At 39.5% G+C, this 27,149-nt stretch overlaps 1 protein-coding gene across 3 annotated transcripts; it reads right to left on the bottom strand.

Moving 5' to 3' along the window:
* Nucleotides 1-738: 738 nt before the first annotated feature.
* On the bottom strand, nucleotides 739-27,149 carry ppp2r5ca (protein phosphatase 2, regulatory subunit B', gamma a). 3 transcript variants are annotated; one of them, XM_034231699.1, is made up of 14 exons: nucleotides 26,925-27,149; nucleotides 14,097-14,296; nucleotides 11,829-11,939; nucleotides 11,499-11,591; nucleotides 11,280-11,410; nucleotides 11,126-11,185; nucleotides 10,880-10,988; nucleotides 10,508-10,561; nucleotides 9,786-9,956; nucleotides 7,669-7,796; nucleotides 6,829-6,930; nucleotides 6,587-6,659; nucleotides 4,928-5,044; nucleotides 739-3,337 (listed from the first exon to the last, which is right to left on the bottom strand). In XM_034231699.1, exons 1-14 carry the CDS (start codon nucleotides 27,016-27,018, stop codon nucleotides 3,203-3,205), a joined length of 1,578 nt encoding a protein of 525 aa, XP_034087590.1. In that variant the 5' UTR covers nucleotides 27,019-27,149; the 3' UTR covers nucleotides 739-3,202. The 3 variants fall into 3 exon arrangements, with proteins under 3 accessions (XP_034087590.1, XP_034087589.1, XP_034087588.1); XM_034231698.1 differs by having other exon boundaries at nucleotides 4,928-5,009; XM_034231697.1 differs by lacking the exon at nucleotides 4,928-5,044.

Here is a 27,149-nt window from a genome sequence, read left to right as displayed (position 1 = left end):
AAACCAAAAACAGCAAATGTTCCTATTCATGATGGCCTAACCAGGGAAATGTTGTTTTGTACACCAACTCAAGACAAATGAATCTTTAAGACTATAGTCACAGTGAATAGCAAAATAGTGTGTTATTGTATTCCCCAAGGGTTGGCGACATATTGGGGTTTTGTGTTTAGTTTCTCGCACTGAGACAACAATTGTCTAGCAGTGAACACTGATGACAAACATCTGCCCCAAAACACAAGACAGGCTCACTGTGTCAAACTTATTGAAATTATGTCAGATTGTGGGCTGCGGTCACATAAGACTTTCTCATTTAAGGGTGATGCTGGGAGCAAGCGAGACAGACATGGTCATTGCAGTGTGTTTGATTATTGTGATAAGTTTAGCTCTGAATACAGTCATAGATGGGAGAGTTGAATGCTTGAAGTGTGTTGTAGGTGTTATTTCTTTGCATTTTGATAATAGACTTCTGAATGTAAATTATTTTTCAGAACATCTGGCTCCCCCTTGTGGTCAAAGCAGCCCCCGACAAAGGTGGCACATTGATGGTGACATTACTTCTGTTTAATGTATTACACAAAATAAAATATTACCCTCATTGCTAAAACAAGCCGGCACCTGTGTTTCAGCAGATTGGCTGTGTTTTATATATACTAAAGTATGCAAGTATGTGTCAAAATAGGACTTTAAGATGTGCCCTTCCAGTCAAGTAAAGCCAAAATGGATGCATAGTTGAAAATATATATTCAAATAATCTCTTTATTTATACTATATAGTTGTACACCACTAAAGACAGTGATAGGAGCACACAACGGGCATGAACATTTGTCAGTTATATAGAGGAGGGAGGAAACTTTGCAGATTTGATAATAAAAATAAGAACATTTTCCAAATCCTTGTGTTGCTGAAAGTACATCTAAAAACAAAAAGTGGAGAAATAAGACGGTATGTGCCAGATTGACTTCTTTCACTTGCTATTGATGTTTTATTCTGTACAGAGGGACAATTTGTACAAAATTAATCTAGATATATAACACTACATGAAACAAGGTAAATCATATATACAATATTAAATGAATCATATAGTACAGGTCACATACAAAAGGACACTTTAAGTTATCATGTTTTGGAAATTATGTGAAATTAAAAGATCTGCAAAGATCCTGCAGAAAGAGAACAAGCCACCAAATCATCTCTTGTTTTCACGGCCAACTTGTTTTTCTGCACTCACCTCAAACACCTCTTGACTCAAACTCATAAAACATCTCTCCCAGCAAGCAGGACTGTTTCATAAACGCAATGACCTCGACAACAGAAATCAGTTTGGTGAATGGCATTCCTCCAGGGTAAAAGGTACATGTTTAACATGGTAGTTTTAATTTACATCTTTTTGCATTCAAGCAAATACAGTATTAATACAGTTAACAAGCCAAGTCACAATGTCAGTTTATTTTCAGCATCTGGCATTTTTGTGGCCATTTGATACCAGTCTGTTTCAGCGTGTGGGCATCCTGAATGGCCAGAACAAAACAAATCCAAAGACCTGACATCCACGCTACTTAACCTCCAGAGACAAGACAAAGAAATACAACACATCAAATATGAAGAAATCTAGCAGACCTCCTTAGTTTAAACAATGGTACAGACTGGAAGATATCTTACCAACCCTTAAACAGCTTCCTCACTGAAACAAAACAACTCGCAAGCCTGAAACTAGGAATGGTAGCAACAAAAACATATTTTTGGTAGCTTTCATCAAGTGTATTATTCATTTAATGTCAGTATGTTAATAGCTACTAAGGTTGACAGATCTTATTTTATAATAAATTAATTTCTATTTGTAATTAGGACATTAGAAATCTTTACAGCATACAGTACCAATACACCTCCATGCTCTAAAAAATAAGCACAATGAGCAAAGGTTCTAACTTTGTAACGGCTGATAAAAATCATCAGTGTGTGGAGTTTAAGTGTTGAGAAAGTACAGATCTGTGCCTCTTCTTCCATTCAACTAAACACATATCTCTAATTATATTTCCTTTACAAAGATAATAATCACTATTCATTTTACAGTATATATAAAAATCCCACCATTCACCCTGAACACCCCACAAGCTCTCCTCTTTTTATTCAGTGTGCAGCCGTTTCATGCATCCAATGGCTCTCCTTGCTACATCCAAGCTATTGTTCCTGCAACTTAGGTGGTAAATACATACAGCTTTCACTCAGGTTCCTCCTCATCTGTCAAACTCAAAAACAGTAAGTACCATTGTTTGAACTGTATAGTCATTACTATGGTCTGGTATTCAAATATTGCCAATGAACATAAGGAAGCAAGCATATCAAAGAGCGGCATATGGCACAAAACAATAAAATGGAAAGAGTCAGATGTCCACAGGACAACTTCCTCTTTCCTCGCCTCCTCTCCTGGACATTGCAAGGCTAAGGACGAGCCTCAGTTTGGTCTGGCGTGCTAAACTAAAAAAAAAAAAAAAAAAAAAAATCTTCTATAACACCAGTGACCAAAAACAAAGGCAGGTGTTCCTGTTAAAGTCAAAGATAAAAACATGAAACAAACAAAGAACACAAACGTCTTGGCACTGACAAGATGTCCGTTAGATTTAGCAAAAAAGAAAAGAAAACGGATGACGGGAAAGTATTGTCTTTCATCTGACCAACAGGGTCTGTTTTTGTTCCCTTTGACGGAAAAGAAAACCAAGCAGAGATCAAGAGACGATCCTTAGACAGTGAGTCAGTCAGTTCCTATGTTTCCACGTCCAATCCATTGTGTGAATGGAATGATGGAACCAGCGTCTGTGGCATCCGTACTCCCAGGTTCCACATTTACAGGGACCTACAGGGGGAGGGCGGGACAAAGGAAGGTAATCGAAGGGGGGGGAATAGTCGGAACGTAAATGTGGCAAGGGCTAAAAAGACACAACAAACACACTCCCACTCTTCTCCAAATAAAGACAAAAACCTGAGAAAGCAGAAATCTGAGGGGGGAAGATACAGGGCTTCTGCACTAGGGCAGCCGGAATGGAAGAGAACTGAGGATTCTGGGTAAACTGAGAGGAGGGATGGAGAGCCCAACATGGGTCGCCAGTATAATTCTGGCACCTGGGCGAGGAGGATGTCCATGGCTGTGGAGGAGGGGAAATGGGGGGGGGGGGCAGTTGAACAGAGAGCCGGCAGGAGGCGGGACCTAGAGTCCATCGTGGGTGGTCAACATGTCATCAGCTCTGCGGTGGGACTCCAAGGCTTTTGTGGTGTAGATATCCTGAGGCAACTCAGATTTGCGTCGCACCATAGGCCGCTCTTTCCGCTGGTCATGCTGTAACTGTCGGGTGGAGCGAGACAAGAGGAGAAAGTTAGACTTCATCACAACGCCTCACATTCTCATTTCCTGTCAACGTGTCATATCCTCTCTGTTCTGATCATATCTCTGAGATGAGGCAAGACAGCAGGAGAAGCAACATTTAATTTACAGAGGAATATTTATTAACAGAGGGAAACCAAGAATTACTGTGTAACTGGCTTACTGATACCTAGTTGACATGTACACAGGTATTTATTGATTATTTTGTTTTATCCTTTTGTCCAAACACAAGCAGAGGATATGGACCTTTTGTAAAAACGTTTCCAAGGTGAGGAGTGTACTTAAACTTGTCTTCAGTTGTTTTAGAAACGGTTTTTGTGTGGACAGGATTTATTTTTCTTACGATGAAGGAGGAAAAACCCTGTTCTCATAAATACCAGTGTACATATGGTCCAGACCAGAGCCAGCCATAGCTAGACAATAATATTATAACAACAAAATATAGAGGAAACTGATTTTTTTTTGGATCATTCGGTTATAAAGCCCCAAAGTGTTCAATATAAAAATAAATATGACTTATCAGATAAACTATCATATGAATACATTAAAATATCAACTATGTGAGAACCATTAAATAAATCAAGTAAAGTATTACAATTTGTTTTTATTTGGCTTAATTTATTATATCATTTATTTAGGCTTTTTTTTAAATTTCATTATGCTATTTTTACCAAAGACACATTTTTAACTACTTGTCATAATGCCAGTTTTTTTAAAATGTTTATTACATAACGCATTTCACACTGATTTTGAAAATTTGAGTTTGAATAATTGTATTATTATTATTATTATTATTACTAGTTAATTCTAATTATTAAAGGTGGGGTAGGTAAGTTTGAGAAACCGGCTCGAGATACACTTTTTGTTATATTCCATGGAATGCTCTTAACATCCCGATAGCAATGAATATCTGAAGTGCTTTGACAAAAAATCCATACAAATATTTCATCTGTGGAAGCCGTAGTACTGTAGTACTGTAAAAAGCACGACCAATCATCGGCTAAAGTAACTGGATGGCCTACCTGCCTGTCAGCTTTCCATCTGTGCACAAACTTATCTCGTGCCCTCATTGGTCATGTGCGCGTTCGTGTGTGTTGGAGGAGGGGCTCTGTGAGGAAGTAGCAGATTTCTTCCGGCTGTGTATTTTCAAATTCTAGCGCACTCGAGCTGGTTTCTCCAAAATTACCTACCCCACCTTTAATATTGTTATTTATTTCATAATTTCTATTTTATTTAGATGAAATGGAACACTTTGGGGCTCCATACTACTGAGACAACATGCAACGGGAAGCACACCATCAAATAAAAAGCTTGTGATTCCAGTGTTTAGTCCATTGCCAGCTAGTTTATGCGTTTGTATTAGAATATTAGGTTGGAAAAATGAAATTAAGAAAAAGAAACAAACGGACTACAATTCATACAGGAATTATACAGCAATGATATCCATGGAAATGTAATTTGTAGACTTTGCAAGCTTTAGCAACACACAAGCCTATCTAAAGGGATTATAGGAGGGGGGGTGAATAGAGACAGAGAGTAAGTCAGGTTTACCTGAGTCGCGCCCTCCTCAACTGTCTTTTTTAACCTCTGAACATCTTCTATCAAAGGGACATCCGTCTCCATTGCTACAGGACTATTGAGGTCAGAGGAATCAACATACATAAAGAACTATGTTGAAAAGAAAGAGAAACAAAAACAAAAACACAAAAGGATGGAGAAAGACTTTCAGTCGCATGCAAAGAACAATGAATCAAGAGGCTCTGAAGTGATTCAAAGAAGCAGATTTACTGTAGGTGAGGTTTAGAAGAAGAAAATGATTTTTAATACTGATTTATTGAAATGATGTGTTGACTTCGAAAAAGCAACTGTGTCAAAATATGTTGTGGAGCAGTAATGCTGTTACACAGATCTGTATTGTTGTACATTTTAAAAAGGAATGTACAACAATAGAAAAAGGTTTTAACATGTTGGGAAACAAGGAATAGTCTACATACAAAGAGCAGGGCTCAGTCTAACAATTACAAAAGCCATCCCCTTAAAACGCAGTGATTATAAATTACATGTTTGATCTGTACAAAAACTAAATGGTAAAAACATAAATTGCTGTTTGACAGCGGGTTTATGTGCCGGGGTATTTTTGGCCAGGCTTCAGGAAGTCTTTACTGGGTGACAATAAGACTCCGGGGAAGTTACTGCACCTAGCCAAGAAGTAGGATTAAATAGGACGGAGCCAGGCTAGTTTTTCCCCGTTGCCAGTCTTGGGATTAAGCTTTGCTAACCCACTGCGGGCTGTAACTTTAAATGTGTCAGGAGGACATGATGGTAGCAATCTTCTCATCTAAGAAAGTAAATAGGCATATTTACTAAAGCTATTCCGAAGTAATACGGTACTCTAGCGGAATTTTAAAATTCTAATTTTTGGGAGGGGACAGGGTTTGTTTAACAAAGTTACTCTTGGAATTTATCATACACTTCTTTAGAGAACATTTTAGAGCTGTTTGATTCAAGCATTCGCCACAACTAAGCACATTCTAAGACTACGGCCACTTATCAAGCTCTTTCCATCTTTAGCAGCAGTGTCATTTGGAAAAACATTAAGTCTAGTATCAACACATGAAGTCCTTAAAGGGATAGTTTGGATTTGAGGTAGGGTTGTATGCACTTCTCCCTAGTCTGTGTATTATCTACAGTCGATGGATAGCTAAGCAGGTATGGCTAAGGGCAGGGAGGCTAAGCTAACGTTTGTACTGCTGTGGAAGGGAGCACAAATGGTTTTAGGCACCTCAAAAGGCCTAAGCAACACTTTAAGTGTATGCTATAGTCATCATATTTTCCTTTTCGACAGTAGGGCAACCATACTCCCTTTAACAGTCACTTTGCAAGAAATGCTATCTTTCTGATCCCCCTACCACAGCAGAACATAGCTTAACTCCCCTACACATACTCCTGTGCTTCTCCAAACTAGGGGCATGCTGACTGCCTTTACTGTAGGTAATACACAGACTACTACCTCATACAGCCCCCATCAAACAATGTGAACTATCCATTTAATGGGATAAGATGGAAGGGGAACTAGAATTCAACAACAAAACTGGCTTACAGAAAACACAAGACACTTATTTCATAAAGATTAGTGCTACACACACTCACACACACTGGGGTAGAAAGGGGGAAAACAGGCGGGGTTAGATTATGGCACACAATGCTCACCTGTGGATTTGACTTGGCGAGGTTCTCAATCTTAATCCAAGCCTCCTCACGTTCTTTAGATTTTGCCTTCTCTCTGTTGAACAAAGCAGCAGAGCTCAGGTTATTAATCTGCTCTACTGCGCTGATAAATGTGAAACCCAGCACTCATTAAGCGCCAGTGTTCAGGCTGATTGCAATTCTGTGTCACTCAGACATTATTGTTAAAAAAGAGATTAAGTGAGAGGAGAGTCTGCGGTGCCTACTTGTTTTTCTCAGCCCTGAACTGCTGTGTGCAATCGTCGAAGAGCTTCTGATTCATCTCCATGAAGAGCTTCAGAGCGTTGTAGATGAGGCCGTGGATGGTCCTGTGAACACACACAAGAAAAAGTCAGACGGGGGTCCAACGCGAAAACACAAGCAACATTACCGTAAAGCCCAATTTTGTGCCCAGAAAAAAAATTGAAATGATTATCCGGAATTTAAAATAAATCTAAAACATGTGGTCTGACAATTGGAGAAAAGCTAGAGCACCTGAAAATGATTAACTGACAAAATGACACACAAACAATCAATGCTGATGGCAACACTTTTAATCCTATTTTATTTGTAATTTAGCAGAAATATTCAAATGTATTTTCCATCGAAGAGTCCAAAACTTTACAGATATTGAGTACACAGTGATATATAAAAGTAAGTGTGGGTTATAAATAGCATTTTGCTTCACAGATTATAAAAAACAGTTGCCGATTACTTCTCAATTAACTTTTTCAGTAATATATTAAATAAATTTGAAAGTCATTAGTTATGCATTAATCGCAGCAAACTTAAATGTATGTATAAATATGTGATTTCTATAAATTTATTTCATAAAAAATGGGATTAAAGTTGATGATAATCAGCCTTCCAATGCCTATTTTAAGTACATCTAGTGAAGTGGTTAGCTGATGTGCATGAGAGTACGCTCTGTGACCAAGCTGACATTTCTACATACACTTGAGAGTTATCAGTTATGTGATCTGTTGTGTCAGACTGGTGTTGCATGCAGTGTGAAGAACTTTGAAGGAGATAGCGTGTGTATGAACGACCAACGTTTGACATCTTACTTGTTCCAGTGGGTCTTGGAGTTGCGGTACAGAGCCGGGAACATGATGGGCAGGATCTTCGCTGCGTTGTCGCTGATCAGACTCATGATGTACTCGTTGTTCCAGTAGTAAAGAGCTCTCTCGGCCACCTACACAAAAAACCCTATTAATTTATTTCCTGAGAAAATTCTCATCAGTTACATGAAAGCGGTTTCACTTCCCTACCGAAAACTATGACTCAAATATGTCCATGACTAAGAGAAGACAATGATTATACATCATTAAACACTAACTTTGACTATCAACATGTTATCTTGTCATCAAAAAGGGACAATAACTACAATATAGATTAAAACAACTCTACCAAAAATATATTTTAAAACAATATGAAATGAGGGGGAACTATTTTTAAAAGTAGCTTTTCAGTTTTCAGTGCTAAACATGCCATATCATGACTAAAGCAGCAGCAGCAAACAATTAGAAAAGTCATGAGGACTAAGTAACTTACTTAAGTTAAAGTTAACATTAGGACTATGGAGATGAAAATGTCAACTGACTTATTGAATAAGGTAAGACTTAAAGGCCAAGACCTATTAAATTAGGTGTTTGACTATGTGTGTGTAGAGGTGTATGTGTGAGCAGGGTTGGGTTGTAACGGAATACATGTAACGGCGTTACGTAATCAGAATACAAAAATCAAGTAACTGTATTCAGCTCGCGTTACATTTGAAAAACGAGTAATCTGATTACAGTTACTTTCGTAAACCTGAAGGGAATACATTTTGGATTACTTATTGGAATTATTGGTGGAAAGATTTCCTCACAACATTTAATATTCATTATTAAAGGTACAGCCGAATCATCACAGCGATGATCCAAAAAAGGAAGCGTTTGAAAAAAAGGGGCGGGTCCGCTCAATGAAACGATAACAACGAAACATGGAGGAACAAAAGTCTGCGTTTAAATCACGCGTCTGTGTGTGTGTGTGTGTGTGTGTAGAGGTGTGTGTGGTTAAAACACATCAGCCACACCGCTCTTTAGCCTTTCTAATGATTCTGAAGGTAAACACAGTGAAGGCGGTGCGTGAAAGGCACTGCACGCTCCTCTTCTCAGAGGCTGAGTTAACCCTCCCGCTGCCTCCTGGTGCTGCAGAGATTTCATGAAGTGAAGGAGGTTTTCCTTCTATAAAACAGCTGTGGGCAGCAGATACTGTGAGTGTCACGGACATGAATTCATAGATCAAGGCAGACTGGTGCACACACTCTCCTGTTTTGCCAATCCGGTGCTTGAACAAAAATACACCCCCGGCCGAAATGTCCTTAAAATGAACACTGGCAGGACAGAAGGCGACACGCCCGTTCTAAGCCGTGTCCCTCACTCCTCACATCCCAAGCTGCATCGCCAACAAGTTTATTATGTTGTTACATCGTTTCAGATGTTATGTTTCAGTTGTGCTCTTGATAAGCCATTAAAACATTAAAAACACGTTCAGTTTCCTTTTGCTTTTTGTGTCTCCTGTTCACCAAAACATACCCATCTGTGATGGAAAAAGAAAGTAATCCAAAAGTAATCTAAAAGTAATCTGATTACGTTACTTTTTTAAGACACGTAACTGTAACTGTATTCGGATTACTTTCAGAGCCATGTATTCAGTAATCAGTAACTGATTACATTTACAAAGTAACCCTCCCAACCCTGTGTGTGAGTATGTAGGTGTGTGAGTATGTATGTGTGCATATATGTATATCAGTGTATGTATATGTATATATGTCAATCAACAGGTAAAGCAGATTCATAATAATAATAACAATAATAATGAATAATGACAATTATTGCAGATTATAGATTATAAATAAATCATTTAGGGACAAGGGGGTGAGATTAAATAAATTATACTTCTTCTCACTCCTTTTCGAACACTAGATGTGGCACTGTTTATGTTGCTAATGCTGTTGTTGTTGTAAATGTCATGTTTTTGTTTTGATTTCTCTTACATGACTATGCACTGCAACATTTGTTTTGTTTTGTAATTATTTATTTTACTTGTTCGAAATAAATGTATCAATCAATCAATTCAAATAATTAAAAACTAACGAGGACATTTGACAGAACTGAGACTCAAAGAAAACAAAAAGTACCTGGAAGTGCGGGCTGGACACACACTTGGCCAGCTGTCTGAAGAGAGGCTCCTGCACTTTGACAAACTCAGAGGGCTCGATGACGTCCAGGATCTCCTCCAGCTCGTTGAGAAACATCACCTCCTTGGGACTGTGAGTCTTTGGCCAGTACTTTAAAAGGGCCATTACCACCTATAGGGACGATAAAGACAGATAATTACAGTGATGAATAACTGAGAAGGGAGTAAAAAGTCAATCATCTGGACACTGTATTCATTTAGAAAGTCATAATGTAGTAGAAAAAGGTCAACTTCATATTTAAAGAGATTAAAGGTCCCCTATTATACTTTTTTTCATCAATATATTATAGGTCTCAGATATATACAGAACACGTTTCTGAAGTGTTTGCCTCCAAATACCAAACAGATCACCCATTGTAGCATCCCATAAACCCCTCTGTTTCAAAAGTGCTGATTCTCTGTCTGTTACTTTAGATGAAAAATAATGAGCCACGCCCCTCTGAGAGATATTTGGTTAAAAAGAACACAATGGTGCTCTCATTTTCAGACAGGTTTTTATATAAATGGATCAGGACAAAAAGTGAGCAAATCTTTTTTCCTGAAACGTTCAGAATCTCTTTACACAGAGGGGACACATGTTGATGCAGAAAAGACAGGAAAAAGTGGATGTTGCACAATAGGTGACCTTTAAACATTATTCAACCATGTTTTCATTTGACATACCGGCTCAGTTAGAGTGCTGTCCTTTTCCAAAAACTGCACCACGCAGTAGGCCAGCTGCAAACAAACAAAAACAAATCATTTAGTGTGAAAGTATTTAAATGTATGTGCAAGCAAAGTAAAGGTACGACGGACACGTAGATTCCCGAGGGACAGCCTGGGGCGGGCATCAGTCTTTTTACTACAACTTGCACAATGTCTTGTTGCTCTCATGAAAAGATCAGTGTACTCAAAGCAGGTTTGGACAAGAATATTTAAATACACTTCTAAAAAATGTGACCGGTGAATAATTGATGTGCCGTGTCTTGCTTTTCATACATATGAAAAAAAACGAACCACGCTTCTCGTAAATCACGTTGTGTTCAACAAACTCACCTGTGGATGGTAGACACTGAGTGATTTGACTTTGTGCAGAGGCAATAAAACCTTCAACAGGAAAATCTTGTGCTCTTCTTTTAGTGGTAAGGCAAATCCATTGATTATGCTGTGAGAGAAACACAAAAGTACTATCAGAACACCTGACAAGTTCCCTATTGTGAAGAAGAAGCGTTGGTGGTCATGTAAAGGCTGTATAAAAGACACAAAGACATTTCAGCTTTATATAATCGCTCAGGGCCGTACCTTCCAAGAATTTCCAGTAGTTCAGCTATACCATTATGGTGCTCCGTCTCATAGATGAACCTGTAGGAACAAACAAAACCAATGATTTATATATTGACTATCCACCTGGCTAAATATGTTTTTAAAAAAGGAGCAAAGGGAGACCTGAACTGACCTATAGAAAATGTTATTGATGTGTTTTCTGATGTACGCCCTCAGCCCCAGGAACTTTCCATAGATCCTGTGGAGGGTAGTTTTGAGGAAGTCTCTCTCTCTGGGATCCTCACTGTCAAATAGATCTAGGAGCTACATTGCAAGAGAAGTATCAAGTTAACATCATGACAGTCACTTGATATTTTTGTTTTTTCGACTGTACAGTAAAACATTTTCTTACCTGCATAACAAATTTCTGGTCGATGTATTTCTTCGCTATGTTAGGCTGAAAGTCGGGTGATTCTAGAAACCTAAGGAAAAACTCATAGACGAGCTGCAACAAAAACAAGAAAAACAACAATGAGAGGAATTCAGGCGAAATGGTGCATAAGGAACAGTGTCGGTGTTAAAACCGGTGTAGTACCAAATACACATTTAAAATCTGATACAGACAAACTTAAACTTCCCAATTTCATACTTTAGCTGTGCTGTGTTGTTATAAGAGCCTCCCAGGCTCTTATAACAACTTCTCATTGTTTTTAATAGATGATGCAATGATTTAAATGTCAACCTGGAGGTGTGGCCATGCAGCTTCAAGTGTTGGCTCGTCTTCCTCTGGATCAAACTCCGCTCCAGTGGGGTTGGACGATGGAGGCAATGTTCTGAACATGTTCACCGCAAACTGGAAGAGGAGAAGTGAAAATAGTATTGAAAATGTTTATTCCACTATTAAAAGGAAACTTCCGCTTGTTGTTTTGATAACCTGGTTAACGATGCCAATAGCTCTACCCAGAATAGGTTATGACAGATTTTCAAAAATACACTGCAAGACCTGGACTTCCTGTCAGATGTTTCCCACTCATTAATTAATGTTTCCCATCATGAGATATAAAGCAAAAGTGAAACCACATTAAAAGACTGCATACTTTCCCTTACATTTTGAAGCATTTCAGTGCATGTAGAGAGTTATGTTGTGTATGTGAAAATAAAACGTATTTTATGAATACAAATGCATTTTCACAACATTCCATACAATCAAAGTAACAGCACCATTCAGTTACTAAGGCCTACAGCACAGCCTGCACAGAAAGTTTGCTCAAAAGGTCGATTATAATGTCTTATGGAGGATTACGGCTCATTAATTCAGTTTCTATCGTTTGTGTTAAATGATCACAAACGCAGGTAAGTGCCACGTTTAATGATTTAAATAGAAAATCTGTCAATACTCTCATTGCTATTTATTTCGTTAGAGTCTGTAATCCATTTAATTAAATGTAAGTTGCGTTTGTATGTCATTTCTATTAAGGGTCCTAGTTTAGACATTCTTAAAACATTTTTTTAAAGAGGTTAAAGTTAAACGTTGTCTTTGCAACTGGCCTCCAAGGGTTTGATCCACAATAATCTAAGTGTGTTGTATTTCTGGTCTCTCGCAGTGTCAACTGACTCCCCTGTGGGCTCTGCTCCCTGGCAGGCAGATCATGGGACAGTGCAGGTGGCCTACTAAAACACTGGGAGCCTTGTTTGAAATATCTACAAGGCTACAAGATAGATAGATTAGCTGAGCTGTGCTGCACTTCAACCCAGAAGAGGCTTTGAAGATGACTTTGCAAAAACGCTGCAGTAGAAACTTTAAATGGAAAAGTCAAAACTGTGATTCTAGCAGATCTGCGGATGGCCTTGACAATACAAAGATAATAGTTTGTAGTCCAGTAAGATGCTCTTCCTTTGCCATGTTTGTATTGTTATTTATGTATCCTTGCACACCAAGGCTAAAATGGGATGAGCAGAACATCTAATCAGGATTGTTTTTGGTTTGATGGGATTTGTTGATGGTGAAGTTTAGTCATAAATGATTAATTAAAAAAAACAAAGAAAACTAAAACTATTACTTCTGCTGAAATTAAATATTTATCACAACCCTTGGACCAGAGGAGAGCCTTCCCAGGGAATTACTAGAGAAGGCAATTGTTTAAGTAATTGGTTGTTAATGCTGGATGTTGAAAAGATGACAGTGACCTGCCTGCTGGCTTAAATAAAAGTAAGCTCTGTGACGATGTACTTATGAACAGCCGAGCGTGAGCTAAATGCTAATGTCACATGCTATACCCTATATGCACTAAATGACTATGATAGCATGCTTACGTTAAGCTTGTAATACAATGTTCACATATTGGTTTAGCATGCTAGCGAGTTATCAAGTTAGAATTAGCTAATTTAACAAATTGCAGCTGATGCTAATGGCTCTGATTTAGCATGTATTTTTAAATAATAAAAGGTATTGGACAGATTTAACTGTGATGATTTCTCTAAATGAAAAGTCCAGTTCACTAATAAACAAACATTTGCATTCATTACATCTTGTAGATCATTCAAGCTTTTGCAAAAGTAAATTGCATCTGGTTTCTGTTTGGCTTTAACCCATTTAATTCTGACATTTTTTTTTTTTTTTTAAAGGTAATACTCTGAGCATATTCTCTTATTCTCTGAACAACTGAATATCATTTTTTTAGGCGACTGAATAGACACCTTAGGAAAGCTGACTTCTGCCCTAAGCAAGTAGCCCCCTCAAAACCTGATCACAACACAGCTATAAATGGACATTGGGAAGATGCCCATAAGACATTCATGCCTGTGTTGTGTCTCTGAACAGATGGCTATATTGTATGATAACACTTGATCAAAGGAAATAAAAAGTTTAAAAAAAGATCACAAACATCAGCTGGAACACCGAGCTCAGCTCCTACCCGCAGCTACAGCCTGCCCTTATTGTTGTCCCAAGTTTCACCCTCATCTTTAGCTTCAACTGCAAACTAACTTAACCCCCTCCTGGTTTACTGACCATGTGCACCACCTCCGGGTAGATGGGCTCTGTGATGACATTCCTGTTGTGGGTGATGTACTCCACCATCTCGCTCAACGCCGCCCGCTTTACTTCCTTCCATTTCAGGTCGCTCAGCGGGTCGGACAGGAAGTCAAAGAGAACGCAGCACTGCCGTAGCTTCTGGATGAAGAGCTTCTCCTGCTCTGCGGGGGCCACATCTGAGGAGACAGAGGGGGGTAAGAGAGGTTTGTAAGCTAAGAAATTAAAGAGTTCAGAGCATTAAGACGTCACAATGCTACACAGTGGTTATTGAATAAAGTGGTCGGGAATAAAGAGAGAATGGAGCCATGTACAAAGAGTGAGGGGTCAGAAAAAAAAGGAGGGGAGGTCTAACTGTCAAGGATGAGTTGAAACTAGCAATGGATAGCAAAAAGAATGAGGCATCAAGAGAGAGATGAAGGAAGGCAAATGAGTCATGAAGACTGCATGAGCGAAGGGCTTGGATGGTCAAAGCCCAGTGGGGATACAGAGAGGATGAAGGATTTGGGAACTAGGTGAATGGTCACAGTCTAGCTATTTGACACACACGCGGAGAATAAAAAAAGAAAATAATTTTTTTTATAGAAGAACCCCAGCTATTCAAGTCTGTCATTACAATTGTCCATTGTGGTTTGAGGACTTCCTCTTTTCACTTCGTTTCCACTTTTGGAGCACTCAAGAGCAGTTAAACAGCCCACACGTCACACATGACAACACAGACAGAAAACATCCATCTCGGTTTCTCTAAATTCCTACCTGCCCACGTGGTGCGCACGAAAAAGTCACATTGGACACAGCTCTTCAGCTACCCAAGTAACCGCTCATTAGAAAGCACAATTTGCTTAAATAATATCCCCATTCACTTGTTCTTCCTTTAATATGAATCTTAGCATAAGGATTGGAAATAGGGACAACCGGTTTGTTTGTTTGTCAGCAGGATTACAGGGAGTCAGTGAGTCTACTGACCCAAATATCATGAAACTGTGAGGAAATGTGTAGATTAGGGCTAAGAAAGAACCCATTACACTTTAGAGCTGATCAGGGGCGGACACAACATATTTTTGTTAACAATGTAGAATGGCGGATAGGCATTTTGTGCTGCATTCCTGTGGTGTGGTTCTTCATCAGGTTTGTGGTGGTGTATATTAAGCTGCAAATAAGGCACTTAGTTGGAATCATGCCTCAAATGTCATTCACAATAACCTCTATACTACAATTTAAAGTAGATAGTTCTCAATTAAATAACAGACAAGTGTGATAATCTCAAGTTTTTTCCCCTGATTTAAATGTATTTGACTATAAGCCCAACCAATCGCTGTAATGAAATAGGTGTGAAGCAGCTGCATGCGACACAGATAAGAGGTCTGTCCGATCAAGTGATGTACAATGGCCCAACAAACCAAAACATGAATGGGATTAGTTTGCTTAAATCATATTTATCTTTTCATTAGTGTCTCTATTTGAGTAGTTATAACTAGGGATGCTCCGATCGATCGGCCGCCGATCAATATCGGCCGATACTCACTCTCTGCTGATTGCATGACGTAAAATGATGACGTAAAATACATGACACTTTTCTCTATGCGTGGCTAAACAAGCTCGCCAAAATGGCTTCACCAGTCTGGCAGTATTTTAAGGTGTCCGAAAAAAAATGACAATAAAATAGCGGTATGCACAGAGGCGTGTGGCGCAGTGCATAGAGTTGGTGTTCGGATCAAGGGAGCACAGGATCAAACCCCACTGCAGTCAGCATGTTGTTGTGTCCCTGGGCAAGACACTTCACCCCAAATTGCTCCTGTGTGGATTGCCCACAGTATTGAGTATGTAAGTCGCTTTGGATAAAAGCGTCTAACAAGTAACATGTAATGTGACGTATGCAACGTGTGTAAAGCAGATATCCTGCAGCTCCACCCGCTGTGACGGACCAGTGAGCGGAGCAAAACACACACTAAGAGTTAGACCTAACACACTTAACACGCTATTTTATCTACCTCTGGAACAAGCTAAACTAGTTATAAATATGTGTATTCTTCACTGTCGGGTCACTCATTACTGGATCAGTGAGCTGCATGAGATACAGACAGGCTGTCAGGAGAGAGAGAGAGAGGGGGGGGGAGAGGAAAAGAGAGCGCTTCCGCTAATTTCTCCCATGTTATTATCCAAAGTTAATGTGAACTTGAATAATTTACTTTATTTGAAAGTAATAATGATGTTGGTTGTTGTTTGTGGAAGCGTCAGTGAATGAGCCCCATTAACTGAGTTTTAAACATCAATTTAAATGGAAGATCCCCATAGGCCCAGCCAGGGCTCGCCAGTAACGGTTGCCAGGTTGCCATCAGTGGCAACCAGTTTTTAACATAAAGAAATAAGGACAGCAAACAGCTAAATGTGCACCCCAAAAGAGATACATGTTAATTATTTGTTGTATTAAGAGTGATATTTAATTATTGTTGTGACCAGTCGGAACCTGATACTTAAGTTGCACGTGCATTGGTGTGATTACGGAGACAGAAAGCGATGCACGTTTACTCGCGTGCACGGTGCGCCCATGGATGTATAATAAGGGTGCGCCGTGTGTTTGTTTTACAAAAAATGGCGAAGCAAATTAAGTTGTTTGACTGGGGTAAAAAGTTCGGCCAACTAGTCAACATCTCAAACGAATGTTCAAAGTGATTCAACTGATAAAGCGTAAGGTAAACCCGAACGAAAAGCAAAGAGGAATGTTGTCCATTCACTTCCGGTAAAGGTTCCTTCAAAATAAGAGTCCCGATCTTATTACTACCAAAATAAAAGTGCAAAACGAAACTTTACCATTGAAAAAATATTGCCATAAAAATATAATCACTTCTATTAAAAGGTAACACATTTTAAATATAGTTAAGACATATTAATAAATAATTTACAGCATTTATAATTAATATCTAATTCTTAACTGTGAATGGTTTTCAATTATTTAACATTAGAAATGTATTTGTCTGGCCAATGCAAGACTTCGATCCTGAAGGGCCAATGGATCTATGGTGGGGGACAGCACAAAGGTCTGGAAAACCCACATTTGAAAGGGAGACAACGGATGACCAAGAAACTAGTGATCTGTGAAGAACATGACAACAGCTGCACTACTGGTATTTACAGCAATTGACAAGTTTACTACCACTTTAGTTTCAATTAATTACTTATTGTAAAGCATTTGAATATTCTTTTGTGTCACATGTTCATTATTAAGTTGATGAATAACTGTATAGTATCTTAATTATTTAAAATATAAGGTGACCATATTTTCGGTTTTGGCAACCACAAGCTGATGCCTGGTTGCCAGCCTGGCAACCACTTTTAAAAGTTAGTGTTGAGCCCTGCCCGCCCAGCGCACTCGGTATCGGCCGATACTGATTCCAGCGATCGGCCCCAAAATGCAATAGTATGAAGCTGCAGCGTCGGAGGCTGCAGTCTCAGGACCGCACTCCCAGGAACCTAGTTGTTTTTGCAACATCGCCACCTAGCGAATTAGATGACCGCAAAAGTACAACCAGCGAGCGAGTCTCTTTAGACATTGTAATGCTTGTTATTAACCATCTAAAAATGCATGAAAATGTGTTTTTCTTACAGAAATTAAATTATTAACAACAATTTGTTAATGTTTTATTTTTTTTAAATAACAAATGTATTTTGTATATCAGATGTAAAAAGATAGTCTTTTATATTTGTCTTATCAAATTTGACATACAACATAAATATATATACTGTAGTAATAATGATATATAATTGTAAATGTATATTAGTATATTTTGTTAAAAGAAAACTAAAATGTTAATTTAGTTTTTGGGAGAAGGGGTGGGATTAAATATGTGTAAACTCCTTCCCATGCCTTTTCGGATGTGTAATTAGGTAGAATAGATCATTTGTAAGTCAATCATATTTAGTTTATCAATTTGATACTGCTTATGTTTCTACAGTATCATAATTTCATTATTATAATTTTTTTAATATTGTATTACACGTTCGAAATAAATCAAATCAAATGTGTCTTTGAAGAGGTGCTAGATTACTCAAAAACAACTGTTAGTGTGTTTATGCACCAGGCTGCAAAAGATAAACATGCAGTTTGCCCGAGAGGCATTTCAGTGCAGAATACATTTTTATTCATTGGGCACAATTTCCACACTGTGGATCCTTCACTGGGGTGAGGCGGGGTCTGCTGTTCCCTCAGCCACCAGAAAACAGCTCCAGCATGCCGGGAAGCCCTCTTCGGAGTAAAAACCCTGTAACATTCCTCGCCGTCCACTTCCCCGGTAGCCTGTGCCAACGTCCTGATAAAGGTTGTCGCATTGAAAGCACCTGGAAATTTGGTAGGCCTTCCAGAATTCTTGTTTGTGTCCCTCTGTAAAGACATTCCAGTTGACGACACCTGAAGTAGAATGTCAAAAACAATTACAATTCAGACAGAAAAAGAACAAAACCTTCCTTCATTTAGCTGACCTTACTCTTAGTCAATCAACTTCATAATACTAGGATAGGAGAAGGCAGAAGTAAAGACACTTTATAAACATACTGTCAAGCCAGTTGGGTCTGACACGACAGATTCTAACCTACAGAATAGGCCGACATAAAACACTTCATGCAATATTACAAAACATGTCAAAAATGATGAGACTGTCTGATAAACAGTAAACAGGCAGTTAGCACAGTTAAGATTATGTACAATGAATTCAAATAGTAATACAATGACTATTAAAGAAGCATTTACACTGAAGACAGAACTTAGGCTACTGCTGATTTAATGTAGCAGACAGAGATCATATTGAAATGCTTTTGTCATCCTTTGAAGTTTAATTAATTAGCTGACTATAATTAATGATCAGGGTTGGGAAGTTTACTTTCTTTAAATGTAGTAGGTTACAGATGACTAATTACCCTGTTAAAAATGTAATAAGTAATGTAACTGACTATGTAACTATTTGTATTGATATTCTAATGTTAATTATGGTTATTAGGAATTATGACGTCATCCCGATAAAAGTATTAATAGCCCCAATAATATACAATATATTTTTTGGGTAAAAAAAAGAAAAAATACTGCGGTGTGGGTGGATTGGGATGAGGGGCGCTTGTTTTTCACTCGGCTCCTCCCGTTTTGCCAGTACTGTGGTATTAGTGGTTTAGGAAGAGGGGAGTTTTTCACAAATCCAGCGCTCCCTAACTCATGCCTGGCTGTGACGTAAATGGTGTGCGGCCGTGAAGCCAGGACAGTAAACAAACATGTCGCCGGTAGTATGGGACTATTTCAAAGTTTCAGAGTTAGATAGTTCGCTTGCTATTTGTATTAACAAATGCAATGCAGAAGTTCCACGAGGAGGGAAAAAGGCAACAAGCTATAATACTTCCAACCTGATTAGTCACCTGAAATATCGCCATCGCTACGATGGTGTGTTAAAAGCGTACGAAGACGCCTGCGCTGCTAAACTAGCGGCGAATCCAAAGCCAGCTGCAAAGGCACCGGGGCTTTTACCTATCGACGAGGCTTTTGAAAAAGGCAAGAAGTTTGCCAGAGACGACCCCAGGGCTAAAACGATCTCTAACTTCATCATAGAAATGATGGCGCTTGACGAGAGTCAAAACTGTTCTTGGCTTTGTTTTGTTCATAGTAGTAATGCTCATGTCATTTGCTCACTACTAGTCTTTTTTTTTACCACCAGGTGTGCAAAAACTACAGGTACATTTAATATATATATATATATTATATTATTATCGGTTATCGGTATCGGTCTTGAGAAGCAGGAAGTTATCGGTATCGGTTTCAAAAAACCAATATCGTGCATCCCTAGTTATTTTATGTTTTTTGAGAGTCACTTTGGATAAAGGCCTCTGCTAAATAACATAACCATAACATACGGTTTCATTAAACAAATAAACAAAAAGGCTAACAGTTGGTTTTGCAGCGAGTCATCATAGGCTAACAGATGACTGTTTCCCTGTAAGACTCACATTTAGCACGTGTTGCTGTCCAATTCAATACACCACAATAGTTGTTAACTTTAAACAAACACGATTCACATTACTCACACTATTACTGTAATTAGTGATTCAATCAACAATTAATGTAGGACACCTAGTTGAGCTTGCCAAAATCACGCTACAGTTTCATTAAACAAATAATCAAATATGCTAACAGTTTATAGCTATTTAAAGCTATAGCTAACGAATAATTGTTTTTAGTGCCTTTAATAAGGTTAGAAGCTATCATAAGCTCATAGTTAATGTTAGCTAATCACACTTCATTTCAAGACACTGGAATTGTTATTAATATTAAACAAATACAAGTTTAAAAGCACTTCACATTACTCACATTCTCTGCGTTGTCGTTCATATTCATGTCTCCTGCTCGCTGGTGGCAGTGTCACGAAAAACTAGGGTCCTGGGAGTGCGGTCCTGAGACTGCAGTCTCCGACACTACAGCTTCATGCTACTCCCAAAATTGGCGATCGGAGCATCCCTAGTTATAACAATCACTGCCAACACACAACACATCTACAGTAGCTTTACATACGATTATGCAACTGTTCTTATGAAAATCACATTCTACTGCTCTAAATGGAGGTAGGGGAGTGCAGTGTGCAAATTCAAATACTCCTTACATGAAGCAAAAGCTGCTCTCTTCTATAGCCCATAATTACTAATCAGTAAAGGGTGTGGCGTCCACAATAGGCTTGCACGTGGGCTGGGAGGCTGTGTCTGCACATGAATGAGGACGTTGGCGCCATGGGTGAAGTGAATTTGATCAGATACGTACAGGGAATATACATAAAAGGCAAACATAATAGATGAATTCCATTTGTCCTCAATGACGGTAACCTGTGGGCAGAACACTTCCAATTACGGAGATAAGAAAATGATGTTGTGGGACAAATTATGATTTATGAATTTGGCATAGGGGTTCAAACAAGGAAAAATAATAAATAATAACAATTTGTTGATGGCAAACCGAGCACTGTAAACATACTAAATGAATGCAGGAATATATATGAAACCCAATTATTCTAAAATAAATGAATTTGTTCTTGGTGGCTACCTTCTGTCTTGTTTAATTTGAATGAAAGTAATGAGCAAATAAACAACCTAATGCAGGTGTGTAACAAGGAGGAACAGTGCTGGAACAACTTCATAAAAACAGAGGGGGAAATAGGCAAGTAAAGTTTACCCATGCCTAGTGCTGCGTACCGGTACGCCGAACCGGTACTGGACTTGTAAAAAGTTTCGGTTCAAGTCCGGTTAAAACCGGAACGTCGGGAACCGGTACATGGACTCGCAAAAAAAACTACCACTTACGTATATTCTGGTCAGCGTCAATAAATGAGTGCTAATCCCAGTGTGCTCAGTGTACAACATCACATGTCATTTCACCTTAGATTCACAGTTTGAAAATGTAGCATTTCGCCACATGCTAGCCGGAAGTGAAGAATTTTCAGAATACACACACACACACACACACACACACACACACACACACACACACACACACACACACACACACACACACACACACACACACACACACACACACACACACACACACACACACACACACACACACACACACACACACACACACACACACACACACACACCACACACACACACACCACACACACACACACACACACACACACACACACACACACACACACACACACACACACACACACACACACACACACACACTTTTCTCTCTGTGTGTGTGTAACGGTTCACAAACATTTCGGTTCGGTACGTACCTCGGTTTTTAGGTCACGGTTCGGTTCGTTTTCGGTACAGCAGAAAAAACCATCACAAAACATAACATATTTTTTAAAAATTATTATTAAACTGTGAATAATGTATTCACTAAAATAAATACAAAATATAATAAAATAAACATTAAGGTGCAGCTTTTCGATTAACTGAAATAATCTGTATTTGAACTGTACTGTACTAGCACCTAAGCAGCCAGTTTGACATTATGACTGCTTGTCATTGTATTTTCATGTTTTTTGAAATAAAAATGTACTTGTCCACATTGCTTGCCGAAAGGGCAGATCTGCTGGCACTAACAATGTCTCCTGCTGTGGAGAACACCCTCTCTCTAGGGACAGTGGCAGCAGATACAGCCAGGTAGCGCTTTGCTAACATGGCAACATAAGGATATTTGGCGTTTGTAATAGCTTTGGCTCGGTCTGAACGTTTTGCGAGTGGTGGAAACTTACATGCTAGTGGGAGTTGGGTTTGCACTTCAGTCTTTTGGTACGGGTGATATTCACGTTCGGGTGATGCCTTTTCAAATGAGTGTGCAAGTTTGATGTATTGCCAGCCACGTAACCAATGTTAGTTGAACAATGCTGACAAACAGCTTTGGTTTGGTCCACCTGTCTTTGTCCGTCATCCTTGTTCGTAACTGCGAAACCAAAATGTTCCTAAACCGGAGACTTCAATGATGCTGGAGGATTTTCGAGCTCAACTTTATCTGCGTTCGCCATTTTGACAGTTCCTCAAATTACTGACTACATTTGAACGCATCCCTCTGACCAGCTCTCATAGTATGCCTCTCGTCCAATGAAATGACTTGCTCGCTCTATGACGCATTGAACAAAATGTGAGCAAATTACTCTGAATGCTGCGACGCGTATCTGAGATTACTTCCAAGAAGTTGCTCACGTTCTCAATTTTGTACGTTTAACGTTATATTCGTTCGGTACACACGTGTACCGAACCGAAGGGCCCGTACCGAATAATTTCGGTACAGGTACCGTTACACCCCTACTATTCAGACATAATGGAGACTTGGCTCGGGGACAAACACACACACTTCTTGCAGTGTCAGTCTCAAGTCGGCCAATTTATCTTGATGACAGTGAGAGGTTGGGAATTCCAGAGGAGAGGGTACGTTTGTGAGATGCCATTAACGGCCATTTCCATGAAGATTTGGGGGCTAAACGCCCTGTCACTGAAAAAAACACTACCAGTGCCAGCTCGCCTGACACATAAGAGATTGATGTTCATTCCACACATTTACCATTATCATAATTGTCTCTAAAGTGCACATGCATTAAATTGAGGTCTAGTAGGTCAACTGAGGTGCACCAGTTTCAACCCAGATAACTAACAGAAACAAGGGGAACAGCAACATAGAAAAAGTAGAGTATAGTTGCAATTATTCATTACCATTCGCCAACACTCTTTGGCAATGAGTGTTGTGTTTTTCCTCGCTGGTTGCACTGGGACATGAAGTTGCACTGGAATGTCTTTCCATGCCTTCCACCCCTGACCTGTCGGACTTACGTTGCTCCTATTACATAAGTCTGTCTGCTGGTTTTAGGGAGTTCCAGTTCTGCTAAAAATATCAAGCAGGTTGTTGTATAACAAATAAAAGACCCAGTGTTGTGATCCCAAAATGGATCTTAACCACCATGTGAGGATTATTAATCGAGCCAACAGAAGCCTCAGGAGGAGGACAAGCATCACACACACACACACACACACACACACACACACACACACACACACACACACACACACACACACACACACACACACACACACACACACACACACACACACACACACACACACACACACACACACACACACACACACACACACACACACACACACACACACACACACACACACACACACACACACACACACACACACACACACACACACCCTGTTCAAAACAAAATATAACTGGAGTCACATTGATTCAACAGTTTCTATTTTTTCTCTAAAATGGGTCAAATGAGCAGCTGCCAGTCGAGTCTGGAGTTAGGACTTGTTTGGCATTCTGCTTTATCGACAGCATGTTATGATCGATGTAAACATTGACCGATTACTATTTATATCCATGTACAGGGACAGTGTGTTGCAGTTTAGAAATCATATGCGCAACGAGGTTGGCCAAATTCATGTATTAGTTATTTTGGCTACATTGTCTGCAACATATGAGAAAGCATCCAGGATATATATATACGGGTATAAATCTTTCATGAATCGTGTATTGTTTGAAAATAGTTTCAAAGATGCAACATAGACATGGTCATGTCTGCAATTCGGAAGCTCCCTTGTGACTGACAATGACAACCAAATGCTTCACAGTGCCGGTTATTAAAATTGATGCCCTGCATTCAAAAGAAACACACAGGCAGCAATTGAGATTCACAGGCCCTGTTCACACAGTGCAAAAATGTATCTTTGGTGACAAAATGTGTGCCCCAAAATGTCTGATAACATGCACATGGGTCTACAAGGAGGCATTAGTGCACTTAAAAACATATTGAGGTAAATGTAGGGGTGTGAAGCCTGAGAGGTGGCCTGGGATTCTTCTGTCTAAATAGGTAGTGTATTAGGAATGCAAATGCAAGCATTAAAGCCCCCTGAGGCTAAATGTGTGATATTGAGCTATATAAATAAAATGTTCTTGTATTTGTTCAAATGCTGAAGGGCCACCTAATAATTTTTGTACTGTGTGGAGCTCCCAGCTATACAAATCCATTACATGTTATTGGTTAAGTAGTAGTTTCAGTTCCCCACATCGAAACCAAATGGGAGAAGGGAAGTTAAAACAGTATGAGTAGTGGCTAGGGGTGTAACGGTATACATACCCGTATACGTGGCCCTTCGGTTCGGTACACGTGTACCGAACGAATATAACGTTAAACATAAAAAATTGAGAACGTGAACAACTTGTTGGAAGTAATCTCAGGTGCTGCGTCGCAGCATTCAGAGTCATTTGCTCACATTAGGTTCAACGCGTCATAGAGCGACCAAGTCATTTCATTGGACGAGAGGCATACTATGAGAGCTGGTCACAGGGATGTGTTCAACTTGTTTTTATATTGACTTGTTGTTGCGTGTTGGCACCTTGAGTCTATTGTAATTTCGTTGTACCTGTACAATGACAAATAAAGATCTATCTATCTAAATTTAGTCAGTAATTTGAGGAACTGTCAAAATGGCGAACGCAGATAAAGTTGAGCTCGAAAATCCTCCAGCATCACTGAAGTCTCCGGTTTGGGAACATTTTGGTTTCGCAGTTACGTTCAAGGATGACGGACAAAGACAGGTGGACCAAACCAAAGCTGTTTGTCAGCATTGTTCAACTAACATTGGTTACGTGGCTGGCAATACATCAAACTTGCACACTCATTTGAAAAGGCATCACCCGAACGTGAATATCACCGGTACCAAAAGAAAAAAGACTGAAGCGCAAACCCAACTCCCACTAGCATGTAAGTTTCCACCACTCGCAAAACGTTCAGACCGAGCCAAAGCTATTACAAACGCCAAATATCCTTATGGTGCCATGTTAGCAAAGCGCTACCTGGCTGTGTCTGCTACCTCTGTCCCTAGCGAGAGGGTGTTCTCCACAGCAGGAGGCATTGTTAGTGCCAGCAGATCTGCCCTTTCGGCAAGCAATGTGGACAAGTACATTTTTATTTCAAAAAATAAACATGAAAATACAATGACAAGCAAGTCATAATGTCAAACTGGCTGCTTAGGTACTAGTACAGTTCAAATAAAGATTATTTCAGTTCATCGAAATGCTGAATCTTAATGTTTATTTTGTATTTATTTGAGTGAATACATTATTCACAGTTTAATAATAATAAAAATATATATATATATTTTGTGTTTTGTGATAATTTTTTCTGCTGTACCGAACCGTGACCTAAAAACCGAGGTACGTACCGAACCGAAATGTTTGTGAACCGTTACACCCCTAGTAGTGACTAACATTTACACATTCAGAGACCAGGTTTCAGTTTCAGCCAACTCTGGACACAATCTAGAAAGATCTGGGTAACAAGACATTTGGTCAGAACAGGGTCAGCGTGACAGAGAAACACAAAGAGAGGAAAGAGGCAGAGAGTGTGATTGTTCATCAACACTGAGTTGTCATTCAAGGCAGTGGCCTCTCTGTGGCTCAATAGAGTGATCAATAATTGCCTGACGCTTCATCTAACGCTGGGCTGCACCCGAGTACAGTGCTAACAGGCTGGGCCTTTCAAACATGACTGAGTACATTGTACACATATTAAGAGGCAGAGGACGATGTTTAAATCCTCAAACACTGCTGCTATGGCTGGGTCTTACTGACAGCAGCGTTATGTTGACACAGATAAACTTGTAAAAACACATTCGGCTTAAGTTTCATGTGTGTAGCTTGGACAGAAACGTGTCTCACAAGGGTAAAGGCTGGGAAGATGGAGGTAGGGTCTGCTTGCTGCAGAGCTGTGTCTGGCTACAGCCTACACACTATGACCAATTTGTGCCCAGATGAACTAGAGTGTGACAAAAATGCCGGGCTCGGGAGAGCAGCTAAGACGGGGATGAAGAGCAAAGACGATATATCGATTCGTTTCCTCAGAGGCTTTACTTGATAATTGCACGTGTAAATAGGGAATCACACAAAAACAGTCAAACATGAAAAACTAAGGAGAAGACCCTTCCCTAGGCTCTGACCTCACTTCCTTTGACATCACAGCTTGGCGGGGGGATGGGCAGAGAGCAGCTAGCTAGTAAAACCAGATTTTTATGTAGCTGCCGCGTCCCACATTAATGCACACAACCCATAGGATAACCGTTCCCTGGTTCCTGTTTTAAACACAATAAAGCGGCTTTCCACGGCACAGTAACACTGATGTTATCTCAAACGCGAAACGCCTGAATGCGGAGTAACAAGCTGTAACCAGTGGAGGGGAACAGCAGCACAGCAACACACAGCTCTCTCCTTAATACCCTAGCACCATACAGGAGGAATATTATATCCTTACGTACCTCTGAAGTGCATAAGAGCCACCGGCTGAAAAGGCCCATTGGAATTAGGAGCATCCACAACCATCCTGTCTCCAGATTTATTGCATGTCAACATCTAAACCTCAACCAGGAAGGCGATCTACTCAGGGCGAGAGGCCAGCCTCCATTTTAGCACAAAAGCAGATCAGAAAATGAAGCTCTCTGCTGCTGGAGGGAACTGGCTAGTTAGTGATGTAAGCAGTGAAG

This window comes from Gymnodraco acuticeps, unplaced genomic scaffold, assembly GCF_902827175.1.
Source record: "Gymnodraco acuticeps unplaced genomic scaffold, fGymAcu1.1, whole genome shotgun sequence".
Classification (NCBI taxonomy): Eukaryota; Metazoa; Chordata; class Actinopteri; order Perciformes; family Bathydraconidae; genus Gymnodraco; species Gymnodraco acuticeps.
Note: the sequence above shows the minus strand (reverse complement) of the source record. Positions and strands in the feature narration are given on the sequence as shown.